Raw genomic sequence first — 12,405 nt, 5'->3', positions numbered from 1 at the left:
AAGTGAAATGCAGGAGGAAAATAAGTAGGTTTATTGTTCTGCACTGCAGCATGGTATTTTTGTCTCATATTCCAATTGGATCGCAGGCCAAGAGTCCCTGTTGTTATCGCTGCACTGACAGACAGACTCTGGGCTGATTGCTTTGACTGTTTGTAGGAACGTTTGGCCAATGCATATGCATTTCTTCAGCTTATTGGAGCCTGGAAGCCATTAAATATTGTTTTCTGACAGTGGTCCACATGTTGTGGTACAAGACCTCGAAATGAAACACTGTTGCTCGTAGTAACACATGACATCAAAACAATCACACTTAGTTTAATTCATCAAAATGTCAACTTGTACAATATAAAAAGACAGACGAGCAGAAATTAGAGCACATTTCAGCTCTAGGGGTTTTATCAGTATTCATTTTCTTATATAGCCCTGAAGTTTTTAAATATACAAATAAACAATAACTGAACATGGTGGACAATAACTGATGACGCACCTTTCATTAGTCCGGTCAGGTTTTTACTTGTGGCTCTTTTTTGGATGCCATGAGTCTGAAAAGTCTTTTCACTCAAAACAAAACGTCATGAGGCCAAAAAAAGTTCATGTCCGTTATGCCAATCCATTTATGTATAAACAACTAAAATATCCAATTCATTCATAATCATACTGTTTTTCCCTTACCATGATGTCACCACCTTCTTAACCACGGTTATGCCAAAGTCAAAAACCTTTGACTGCTTTGTTGCAGTATGTGTATGGAAACACATCATCAAAGCTGGGGGGGGGGGGGGGGGGGGTTATCACTACTGGAGAAGCAGAGAAACATTTTATAAAATATCTCAATAAATAAATAAATGCATCAATAAAAATACAAAACAGGAAAAGTTACACAAAAATCACCTGTTTCAATATTTCATAGTGTGATATGTTTGATGATTCGTGTAACCATAACTACTTCATTTAGCATGTTGATGGTCCCATAATCGTACCTTTGTAAGGCCTCCCCTCATGCCGTATGTACACACATTTCACATATTTCTCATCTTTGTGTCAGTCAACAATAAAAAAAAAGGAGAGGTTATAATACACTCTTTGATTCTGATGCACAAAGAGACAAGATGATCTCTTTTTACCACTGGCCAATCTCACTTCATGACTGCTGTTATTTGTACCATCACCAGACTCAGGCCGTTATCAAAGAGGAATCAGAGTGTTCATCCTGCGCTGCTGATCAGACGTGTGAGTTGTCCCTCTCTGCGTCTTTGGACAGGCTCTGCAGCAGAGACCTCTGGAACGCCTCGTCACATGACTCTGGGATCAGAAACTCCAGCAGCAGGTCACAGATGCAGTAGATCAGATGTCTGCACAGTAACATTCAAACCGGGGTTAATGACACGCTAACCTCGTCTGGTTTCATCAGCTATTAAAACAGAAGCTAATGAGGACAAACATCGTAGCAGAAAATGTTAAATTGCAATTTCTTAATTCTTCACAGTGGATTCATTCTGAAAGGAATTGAGTGGATGTATTTTCTACAAACAGGAAGTGATGGTAGCCAAAGCACCAGAGCTTCATTGATGCTGATGTGCAGAGTCTGTAAACAAGAACACTCGGACATTCAGCTGGGTTTATTCCTAAAAAATGTTCTGCAGTTTTCACCATTTTTCACAGGATTTAACAGGTAGATTAAAGTTGTTATTAGGGCTGGTCGATATGACCTCAAATCAATATCAGGATTAATTGAACATTTGACCTCGATTACGATTAAGGAAAGATTATTTCGTTTTTGTTTTTGTCTCTACTGTAAATATGATCAACTATTAAAGCTGGGATGTTTTTTCTAATGAAAGAGTGCATATCTGATGAACTACTTTTTGGTTATTTATTGAATATTTCAAACTGAAATCAAAGAAATGAAATGAAAAAGACACATAAAGTAGAATTGAACTTCTCTAAAACAGAAGAAAATAAATAACTTGTATTTCTTGCAAACAGTTTTTCCGCAGAGTTTACTTTTGACTTCTTTTTGTTCGGTGTCGTCATCTTCCCCAAAGACAAAATGTGTCATTGCTTCCACGTCGCGGATTGGACGTGTCATCTGAAACTCTGCCCTGAAAATAATCTGAATAATCGACATGTGCGATTACGTCGATTGGAGGTTCTGAATGTTGGTTTCGATAAATTTTTTGATTAATTGCCCAGCCCTAGTTTTTATAGAGTCCAGTTTGTTATCCAATATGACCACAACAGACTTTTACTCTACATATACAATGAATACTCTTTCAAAACTAATCTCAGTTGTCTCACTTGTTTATCTGATGGTCCTGAAAAGACTCCAGCATTGTCTCCAGACTCAGTCTGTACTTCTCACTTCCCAGCAGGTCAGTGATCAGTTCTGTTCAGGAGCAAACAGAGGACAACAACGTGAATTCAGGAGCATTTCAAATCAGGATTGAATGAGCATTCAAACAGCCACAGCTCTGATTGTAAAAGCTGCTTTGTACCTGGAAGCAGCTGCATCAGACAGTCCAGGCATTGCTCCTTGGTTTCCTCTCTCTCTGCAGCGCTGCGCTCGGGTCGTGGTTGAGCAGGCAGTGTGCCGCCCGGCCATACAGCCTCTTGCAGCACTTGCAAGTAAATCACCCAGCAGGGGGGGCTGGTGAGGCAGGCGACTCCTACATCCAACCATCTGCGAAAGAATCAAGCATCAAAGCCATCCCTCACCTCAAGTGTCTGTTTTCTTTTCTGTCAGATATACATGCAAACATGCTTTAAGTTACAAGAAGGAGCAACACAAACAAAGCATCCTGAAGTCTCTACAGACCGCTGCAGAAACATTGTTTACTGACATGCTTAGTGAACCGCTCAAACTCCCAGAGGGTGAGGTCATGTCCAAAGGCCTAGAGGTCAGTATAATCACTTAATGGCAGCAGGACACAGGAGATTAAACAAGCAAAGTTCCCACAGACTGTGTGGTGAAAAACAATCCCAGTGGAGACTCTCAGATTCCCAGTAAGTAATACACATTACATTTAAAGAGGAAAATAATAGTTGGAAAGGAAATCAAGAGAGAATGTCATGCAGCTCTTCTGTGCTACAAACCACTGAGCGTCTCGTAAAGTCATCCACTACAAAGAGAAGGATCCAGCATCTGGATGGTCAGCTGTACGAGGGAAAAAAACATTTGAGTGCCACGATGTCATTTATATGAAAGTAGAATCAACTGCTACAGTATGTCTCTATTGTGAAGGGTGGATTATTACAAAGTTACGGCAAAGGTTTCATAGCAGCAGCTAGGCCTTCTTTGTGCAACTGGGCGAGCCCTCATAGCCTCAGCAATACCAGCGTAATATAGAAATCCTCAATCGCTTATATAATAGGTGGAATATCTTAGTGAGGGTATAGGGTACCAGCAGACAGGATTCTTTGATATGTAGATGTACAATGGCAGTGCTGCTTCTTTTTTTTAAATACTGTCTATGGATTAGGAATACTTAAACATCACTTCTGTATTTCTTGTAGTTTACATGGTAAAATGAATACAAACTCAAACGACATAAAATGCAGGCTAGGTCTTAAAAACAAAAGGATAAAGAATGAATGAATAAGAAATACACACTCATGATGTGAGTACAGAAGTAAAACGAGAGATGTGTACCTCTCAATGAAGGTACCAAAGAGCAGTCTGATGGTCTTCTGTATGTTCTCAGTGCACAGCCAGCTCCACTGGTCCTTCATCAACAGACACAAGATGTTCAAGGCAACATCTGCCACAGCTGTGTCTGAAGTTCAAAAGGAACAGGTAAAGAGGGGTACAAGGAAACACACATGAATAATCATGAAGACTCAGGCTACTCAGCAAACATGTAACTAAAGGTGGACGTTTGCTGCGGCCAAGTGGTGACACTGTGTTACTGCATGCTGATTCTCTGTTGCTGCACTAACCAACATTTTGTTGTGATGAATAATGTGAGTATTGGTATAAAATATCACTTAAACATGTCCATAAAGGTGAGACAAGTAACTGTGTGATTTAAGAATGTACAGTATATTTGTGTTATGTCATTGTCGCTCTCTGTTGTCGTTTGTGAGTTCTTCTGTGGTGTGGGTCGGATACTCTATTATGAACAAAGCTAACAACTACAGTGTAAGACTGTTTTGTGTAAGTGTGTACCTGTGCCATGAGTTTTCCCTGAAGTCTTCTTGTCTTTGCCGGGCTGCTCACAGCTCTGCCTTGCTGTCATTTTTCCACTTGGCTCACATAAAAGTCTTTCCTGCTCTAGGACAAAGTTTTCCAGGCCTGACAGCGACATCCCATTAAGGACCTGAAGAGCCAACATGAGCGAAAATGTAATCTATGTCCAGCACATGTTTCAATACACACATTAATCAAGCAGAGTCAGTAAATGGAGAATGGGGACTTACAGCGCTGCCTTCACTGAAGCAGTACGTCACTTTGGGATGGAGTTCAGGTATATTGAGAGATGGGGATATTTTGCTTGGGAACATGAGCCTCCTTATGTAGGAAACAGAGAACCAAAAAACAACATAATTAAAGCATCTAAATAAAGGTGTACTCTACAGTGATCTGCATTGTCCTTTTCCACACATGCACTTGTGACAATTTGTAGAAAATTTCAGTAGAGCCCGCCCCGACATTTTCCAGAGTTCCCCTTTTGCACATTTACCTCACAGCAGGAGAAAACAACAGAGAGCAGACAGTTTATGTCTTCATATGAACATTGTACAAAAAGTAAGGACATTTGCCTTTGGTAGATTATTCCTTTGTTGTAACAATGCTTATTGGCAATAAATAGTATACCGTTGGAAAGCCTGTTTATTTCCCTTTTAAATGGTGTACATGCATTTGTGGGATGAGCAGCAGAGCTGATTATGTGGGTTGCACCCATGAAAAACTTGCCAAATCTTCTCTTCAACTCTTTGAGATAAACAGGTTTAAGATTAATTGCCAAAAATATTTTTTAAAACAAAGAAATAATCTACCAAACACAAATCCCACTGGTTTTGCACTGGTCACATTACATAAACATCATCACTCCTACCAACATGCTAGCGGCGAATTTTCCTCAAAATAATCAGCTGCAGTGTTTTATTTATCACTTGGGGTCTGGGATGAAAACTTCCAGATAAAGTCGGGGCGAAACTTTTGGCTGTCAACGTCCACACATGCCGCAACAATTTTGGGAAGTTTTCATGATTTTATGCGCGTGTGAATGGGACTTAAGATTGAACTGAATGTTGTAAGAAAGAGTTTCCTCACCTGCTTGTTATGGAGCCTCTGAGAGGGGTGAAAGTGGAATAGACACGAGAATAAATAATACATTTCTGAATATTTAATATGTCCTTAGCACTCTGAGATTTATCCAAATGACTCAGCCTAAAAGGGTGACTGACTATTTGGTGTATTTCAAAGGAAAATGTTAACAGTGTTGAGGGCTCACGGGTTACTCTGCTTTGTTACTATGGCATCACATGGCATTGGCTCTTACCTGTTCTTACGGCTTTCCATTGCTCTGCCTTCAGCTTCTCCCTCGAGCTCCTCTGTTGGACTGACGAGATCAGGATGAGGGAACGCCGTCTTCAGAGTGTCTAAAGCATTTTCCACCATCTTTGAAGGCAATCAAGTTGGATAATAAAGCTCAATGATAAGACATGAGATTACTAAAGTATTTTTTACTGAAATACCAAAGATAATTTGTAGATTACATTTCTAATAAACTAACAGTAATGAATAACTCTCCACAAAACAAGGGAGTTGATTTGATTTAATTAAATGTGTCATGATTTGGATTTTTTCCTATAGATCTCAGGTGTCTTACAATCAGGAGATATGTTGTGGTAAGATTATTTCTCACCTTGTCAATTCTTGACTTGGCACAAGGCTTTTTTTCAAAATACGTGCTCACATCTGTGTTTAGAGACAGGAACTCCTGCATGTCCTCACTGTTGGATGTCTCAGGAATGCTGCTCAGTTGCTAGAAAATAAATGTCTTAAATTATAGAAACACAGAAATCAATTCATTGCTAAAATTATAATCTCAATACGTACTTTAAGGAACATATCTAGTTGGCCTTTACGAGCTTCGACCTTTTCGTTGTCTGCATTTCCAAACAAGAGGTCAGGGAACATTTTCTTTGGGCCTTTGACATCTGAAATCCATAACAACTTGTGATGAGGAAAAGCTTGTACTTTTGGTTGATTTGACTTTCAAAGATAGGTGTAATAAGTAACAAGTAGTAGTTTCTAGTAAGTAGTCCTTACTAGAAATTAGAAGATTCTTGTTACAGCTAATATTAACACAGAGATATACCATACATTATGAAAGATCATCTTAGAGACAATAATGGCACATGTTTCCCAAGCGTGCAGATATTAAATTCATCTTACACTTACCAGTAGTTTAAGTCATTTCAAATTACTATATAGAAATGATCAATCATGTCTTTTGTGGGTCATCATCAGTATAGAGTTCAGTCCGTTTCATAACCAGCTAAAAATTCCTCAGGAGCTTTAAAAAAGCTGGATGGATCTTTGAGATTTGGACAAAAATGTAAAGTGCGTTACAAATAAATTGTTTTATTATTATTATCTGTGTTGTCACATTCAAATGTAATCGGAGGAGTTTCTAATTGGTTCTGGAAGAGTTTAAATGTAATCTGATGTCTATATGTATATACAAAGCCCTCAGATCATCTCTATATAGTGTTTTGTCTGTAATGTTATCACCAGGGTGGATTGAACTAATTGATATACTAGTTGTTAAAGATTTCCTCAGGAGAATTACACGGTCAGTGGTATGTTAGAGCAGAAGCAGATTCTTCATGTGAGAATACTACAAATACATGTACAGGACAGGATCAGCAAAGACATAACTAGTACCCTGTTGGGGTTGTCTGATGGTCAATGGTTAATGAAAGCAGAGGATGGTCATTTCTTACTCTTGATTAACTTCTTGACTTCGGGCTTCTCCTCTAAACGTGTCTGTAAGTTGAGGAACTCGCTGTATCTCCTGTTGACAGTGTGACAGGCAGCGAGCTGCTGAGCACCATGTGTCTCTGCTTCGGTAAAAGTCTCAAACTGAAACATGAAAAAGAAAATGTTGATTATTGTTGATTAACAGTACATAGTAAAAATACAGGAGTGGGAATCAGGGGAAAACTATTGATACAATAGCTATACCATACCACACCATACCATACCACACATACCATACCATACCATACCACACATACCATACCATACCATACCATACCATACCATACCATACCATACCATACCATACCATACCACACCATACCATACCATACCAAACCATACCATACCATACCATACCACACCACACCATACCATACCACACATACCATACCATACCATACCATACCATACCATACCATACCATACCATACCACACATACCATACCATACCATACCATACCATACCATACCAAACCATACCATACCATACCATACCACACATACCATACCATACCAAACCATACCACACCATACCATACCATACCAAACCAAACCATACCATACCATACCATACCATACCAAACCTTACCATACCATACCATACCACACATACCATACCAAACCTTACCATTCCACACCATACCACACATACCATACCATACATACAACACATACCATACCAAACTTTACCATTCCATACCATTCCATACCAAACCATACCACACCACAACATACCACACCACACCATACCATACCACACCACACCACACCACACCACACCACACCACACCACACCACACCACACCCTACCACACCACACCATACCATACCCTACCACACCACACCACACCACACCACACCACACCACACTATACCATACCACACCATACCATACCACACCATACCACCCCATACCACACCATACCACACCACACCCTATCACACCATACCACACCACACCATACCACACCACACCACACTATACCATACCACACCACACCACACCACACCACACCACACCACACCACTCCCTACCATACCATACCATACCACACCACACTATACCATACCATACCAAACCATACCATTCCATTCCATACCACACCACACCACTCCATACCACACCATACCACACTACACCACTCCATACCATACCATACCACACCACACTATACCATACCATACCAAACCATACCATTCCATTCCATACCACACCACACCACACCACACCACACCACTCCATACCATACCACACCACACTATACCATACCATACCAAACCATACCATTCCATTCCATACCACACCACACCACACCACACCACACCACACCACACTATACCATATCATACCAAACCATACCATTCCATTCCATACCACACCACACCACACCACACCACACCACACCTCTCCATACCATACCATACCATACCATACCACACCATACCACACCACACCACACCACACCACACCACACCACACCACACCACACCACACCACACCATACCATACCATACATGATATGTGATATAAGCGATATGTGGCCTACTATAACAATTATGTCACAATACAGAGATTCTGCAATTCCTGATTGTTTGAAATAAATTCAATTAAATTCAAGTCATGAGTCATGAAGTAATGAAGCAATGAGCCAAACTGGCATGAAAATTAGACACGCACTGATGCATCGGTTCAACATCCATATTGGCTGATAATGTGGAATAAATCAATGTCATTGGCTAATGTTCGTTTGTTGTGCCAAATCATTTTAAAGCTGGCATTTAGTACACCTAACTACTGATTCAGAGAAGAGGTTTTTATTTGGCAGACGAATTCACCTGTTGAACAAACTCTGACTTGTTTTCATTGTCAAACATGAGAGAAAAGGATGGCATTGTGGGAGTCATTACACCAACAGAAGTCAAACATCAGTACCAGAATCAGCAAACGGCTAAATTGTTATTTCAAACATTGGTGATGGCATTGGCCCTGATTTTCCCAATCGATGCATCCCTAACGGAAATGTGTTAAGAGCGCCTCCTTCTTTTGTATTTAAATATCGATTTCTGGCACCAACGAGTTGTTAGTTGAACCACGCGAGTTGGAATGACAATATAATGCGGTATCAGTTTTGTGTCTCACCCCTATACAAATTTAAATCTGGTAAAGGAAGCAGGAGATGTTGTTACCTTTACAGTGTAGAGAGTGTAGGGATAAATGCCAGTGCCGCGCTGCTCCATTGCGTTGACGGTACCAGAAATCTGCACGTTCTGGATGTTCACCGCTGAAGCCTGGTTGTTTTGGGGATCAAAATTGCAGGGGCTTAGACAAAATCTTCTTGGAGGACTAACTGGGGATTTCTCCTGGGCTATGCCAGCCGGCCACTGGGATTCCTCAGGCACCACCACCTTTGACCCGCGATTTAACAGAGGAGCGAAGCAGCCAAAGTCTTCGTCATCCTTCAGAGGGCAGAAATTCTTTGGAGGACCACAGTCACAAAAGCCTCCAGGGAGATCATCGTCAGAATCCGAATGAATCAGGGAGTCTAAACCAATCAATTTGGAGTCTGATGAGCGGCAGTAATGCCCAGATGAGAGAGAACAGCAGCTTACTTTGCACGGTGTGAGTAAACCTGCATGGCAACCTTCTAGTCTCCCAGCAGACAACAGGCTGACCATGCTGCCCTGTGACGAATCCCTCAGACTCTGTACATCCTCACACTCTGAGGAGCTTCTGCCCGCTTGATCAGAAGAAGAATCTGACCTGCACGTTGTCCAGGACTCCTGCTGGATCGGACATCTGTAGAGAGCGTGTGCAGGGAGCTCATCCACGTTGATTGATTGGTTGATTGGTTCTCTGGACCTGGCGATTATGTCCACAATAGTCTGATTGAGCCAGTCAGGATCAGACACCCTGCTTATGAGAGGCAGCAGCACATTGCAGGTGATGAGTTCAGTAACTACGTAACCTCCAGTTCTTGTTTCCATCTGTGGGTATGGAACTAGCACATGTAGGACGAGGTTTACTAGAGCTCTGGCATAGCTGAGCTCAGCGGCTGCGCGGCTCACAGCCGGGTGAGGGGAGTCTACCTCGCTGTAGAGCTGCCATAGGCTGATTCTCTCTTTTTCAGTCGACTGTATCTGTATTGCTGTCATGTAGCTCTGCAGGTGACAGCCGTACAGCTCAAGCAGCCGTTGAACAAGCGCTTTTCTGTCCAGGCGCCTTGCACGCTCCTTTAGCTCCATTACTGACTCCAGCATGGAATTACGCACCGCACGTTCAAACTCCCCCTCCACCTCTGGCAGCAGAGTTCGATACCAGGACGACACAAAGTCGCGCACAGCTTTGTGGACGGCACTGTGGATCTCGTGGTTCAACCTCCACTCATGTTCAGGTGAATACAGAGGTGGGCTCACTTTGCCGAGAGGCAGAAAGTGTTCCAGGTGGAGAAGGCTGTTTGCATCCAGGACAGCACGGGACCCCAACCAACCCCCGAGAACCACCAGGAGGCTGGTGAAGACGCAGAGTAGCCAGACATTCACCAGGAGGTGGAAGAGGATGAGCCAGGCCAGCAGAGCTCCGAGTCCCAACAACCTCCGCTGACCCAGGACCTCTGACAGAGTCCAGTGAGTAGGCATTATTGTCTGTTATGTCCTGCTGAAAAGAAAAACAGTGCTTTATCCTGTCATAGCACAAGTAATCAGAATAAGGAAGGGGAGCTTAGAATTCCTTACTTTGATTTATTTTAATTGTAAATAATCAAACACAGCCTGAATCCGATGATGATAAAGAAGACTGCAACACTTGGTTGCACAATCTTAAGTTCACAATGTTTTTCAAAATTGAATGGACGTTTCGCTTTTGATTATGGCTGCAACTACAAAAAAGTTTTGTTTTTAAGTGACCTGAATATTTCTAAAGCATTTGTGTGATCATTTTGTCAATCGAATTTTAGAAAACATAGAAAAAGTGTACTGTTCTGTCTAAAGTTTTATGTTATTCAGAATCCATTTTGATTAGGCACGGCCAGCAGGTGAATCTGTGTCTGGCGGAACAGTAGCACAAAATATCGATTCATCAATGCGTTGCAATTATTATTTTCCCAATTCAATATCGATTCAGAAAAACCCTAAGATCGATTGTTTTTGTTGTAATGACACCCCTCTCCACTGGGGGCACTGTGAGTGCTGTGAATTCAGCTCAAGCACAATTGTTCACTTTACATATAGTTTTTGAAAACATGAGGAAAAATCTTATATGTATTATAAACTTGATGTGCACTATCACAAAACACATTTTGCTTACAAAAGTTCCGTCATATATGTGAACTTTGATATGAAACCCACCTATTTGTCAGCAGCTTAAGCAAATGGCTTTGACCCCCTGACCCCTTGGTACTAGATCTCAGTGGAGGCGTGAGGCTCTGTCGGCTCTGAGGTTGTCAAAATTAAATAACATCATGTTAACATATTACTGTGAAATGTATACATGTGGTTTTTTTTGTGAGGACAAATGTTCATATTCTGACTTCATTAATGAAAAATATAAAAAATATATATTTTTAAAGCTTTTCTGTTAAGGGTGTGTGTGTGTGTGTGTGTGTGTGTGTGTGTGTGTGTGCGTGTGTGTGTGTGTGTGTGTCTACATGTTTAAAATGATGAAAGTGATTGACATGGTGTAACTCAAAGGATTTACACCATGTGAATCACCTGTAAAGCACCCTTCAAAAAAGTACTTCCCTCATGTAGTGTATTGACAAACAGAAAGGAATACCAGTTATTATCATAGAGTACATGGTATAAAGTGAATTACTATAAATACTGTTTGCTGCAATGTTGTTTCAAAAATTGGAATAAGGGAACAAATTACAAATCTCATTCTTGCAACATGGAAGAGCTAGCTTAAATTTTGCAATTCATCAATTATAACAACTAGCACAAAGCCTACTTGTAGCTAGCTTGTTAGCCTGCAGTCTGACAGTCAGGTATCTGACGGTCCACTGCAGGTATGAGATAAATATTCTTCCTTGTTGATCGAACAGCTAGACAGTAAAATATGCATTACCTCAAAGGTTGTAGGAGCTTTATTAGCCGAGTACATGCTGTAGAAGACGTCCTCCTCCTCCTCCTCCTCCTCCTCCTCCTCCTCCTGCACATTGCTTTAATCCTCCAACAAAGATTAACTGGATCAGAGTTAGAGGACACACTTGGCCCATATGGACAGTAGGCTAGGCTAACTAGCATTTAGGTGTCCATTTGGCCTCCCTGTGTGTGGAAGAAGAACAAGTGGTTTAGTTCTTAAACAAACACTTTTTATGTAGTTTCATAGAGTTTGCCTTTGACTATATATTGAAAAACAAACAATAATATGAAACAGAAATTGATACAACTTAAGTTTGCAATATATAATGACAATATTT

At 41.0% G+C, this 12,405-nt stretch overlaps 1 protein-coding gene across 3 annotated transcripts; it reads right to left on the bottom strand.

Annotated features, from left to right (window-relative positions):
- Positions 1–271: 271 nt before the first annotated feature.
- snx19a (sorting nexin 19a) lies at positions 272–12,118 on the bottom strand. 3 transcript variants are annotated; one of them, XM_065963358.1, is made up of 13 exons: positions 12,051–12,118; positions 9,176–10,643; positions 6,952–7,090; positions 6,062–6,162; positions 5,868–5,987; positions 5,502–5,620; positions 5,273–5,290; positions 4,417–4,507; positions 4,166–4,316; positions 3,650–3,773; positions 2,496–2,680; positions 2,299–2,386; positions 272–1,352 (listed from the first exon to the last, which is right to left on the bottom strand). In XM_065963358.1, the coding sequence occupies exons 2-13, from the start codon at positions 10,622–10,624 to the stop codon at positions 1,223–1,225; spliced, it is 2,715 nt and encodes a 904-aa protein (XP_065819430.1). In that variant the 5' UTR covers positions 10,625–10,643; positions 12,051–12,118; the 3' UTR covers positions 272–1,222. The 3 variants fall into 3 exon arrangements, 2 of the variants coding, with proteins under 2 accessions (XP_065819430.1, XP_065819429.1); XM_065963357.1 differs by having other exon boundaries at positions 9,176–10,640; XR_010668713.1 differs by lacking the exons at positions 272–1,352; positions 2,299–2,386 and adding an exon at positions 3,094–3,154 and having other exon boundaries at positions 2,544–2,680; positions 9,176–10,640.
- Positions 12,119–12,405: the final 287 nt, after the last annotated feature.

Source organism: Labrus bergylta, chromosome 14 (assembly GCF_963930695.1).
Source record: "Labrus bergylta chromosome 14, fLabBer1.1, whole genome shotgun sequence".
Classification (NCBI taxonomy): domain Eukaryota; kingdom Metazoa; phylum Chordata; class Actinopteri; order Labriformes; family Labridae; genus Labrus; species Labrus bergylta.
The sequence above is the reverse complement of the archived record's forward strand: the minus strand, read 5'-3'. Positions and strand labels throughout refer to the sequence as shown.

Bases quoted from the DNA above. Each gene is read 5' to 3' on its own strand.
- snx19a (XM_065963358.1), bottom strand. From the start codon at position 10,624: ATGCCTACTCACTGGACTCTGTCAGAGGTCCTGGGTCAGCGGAGGTTG. The intron at 5,988-6,061 runs GTACGTATTGAG...TTTATTTTCTAG, and splicing joins AACTAGATATGTTCCTTAAA to CAACTGAGCAGCATTCCTGA. The intron at 4,317-4,416 runs GTAAGTCCCCAT...TTGGCTCTTCAG, and splicing joins GCTTCAGTGAAGGCAGCGCT to GTCCTTAATGGGATGTCGCT.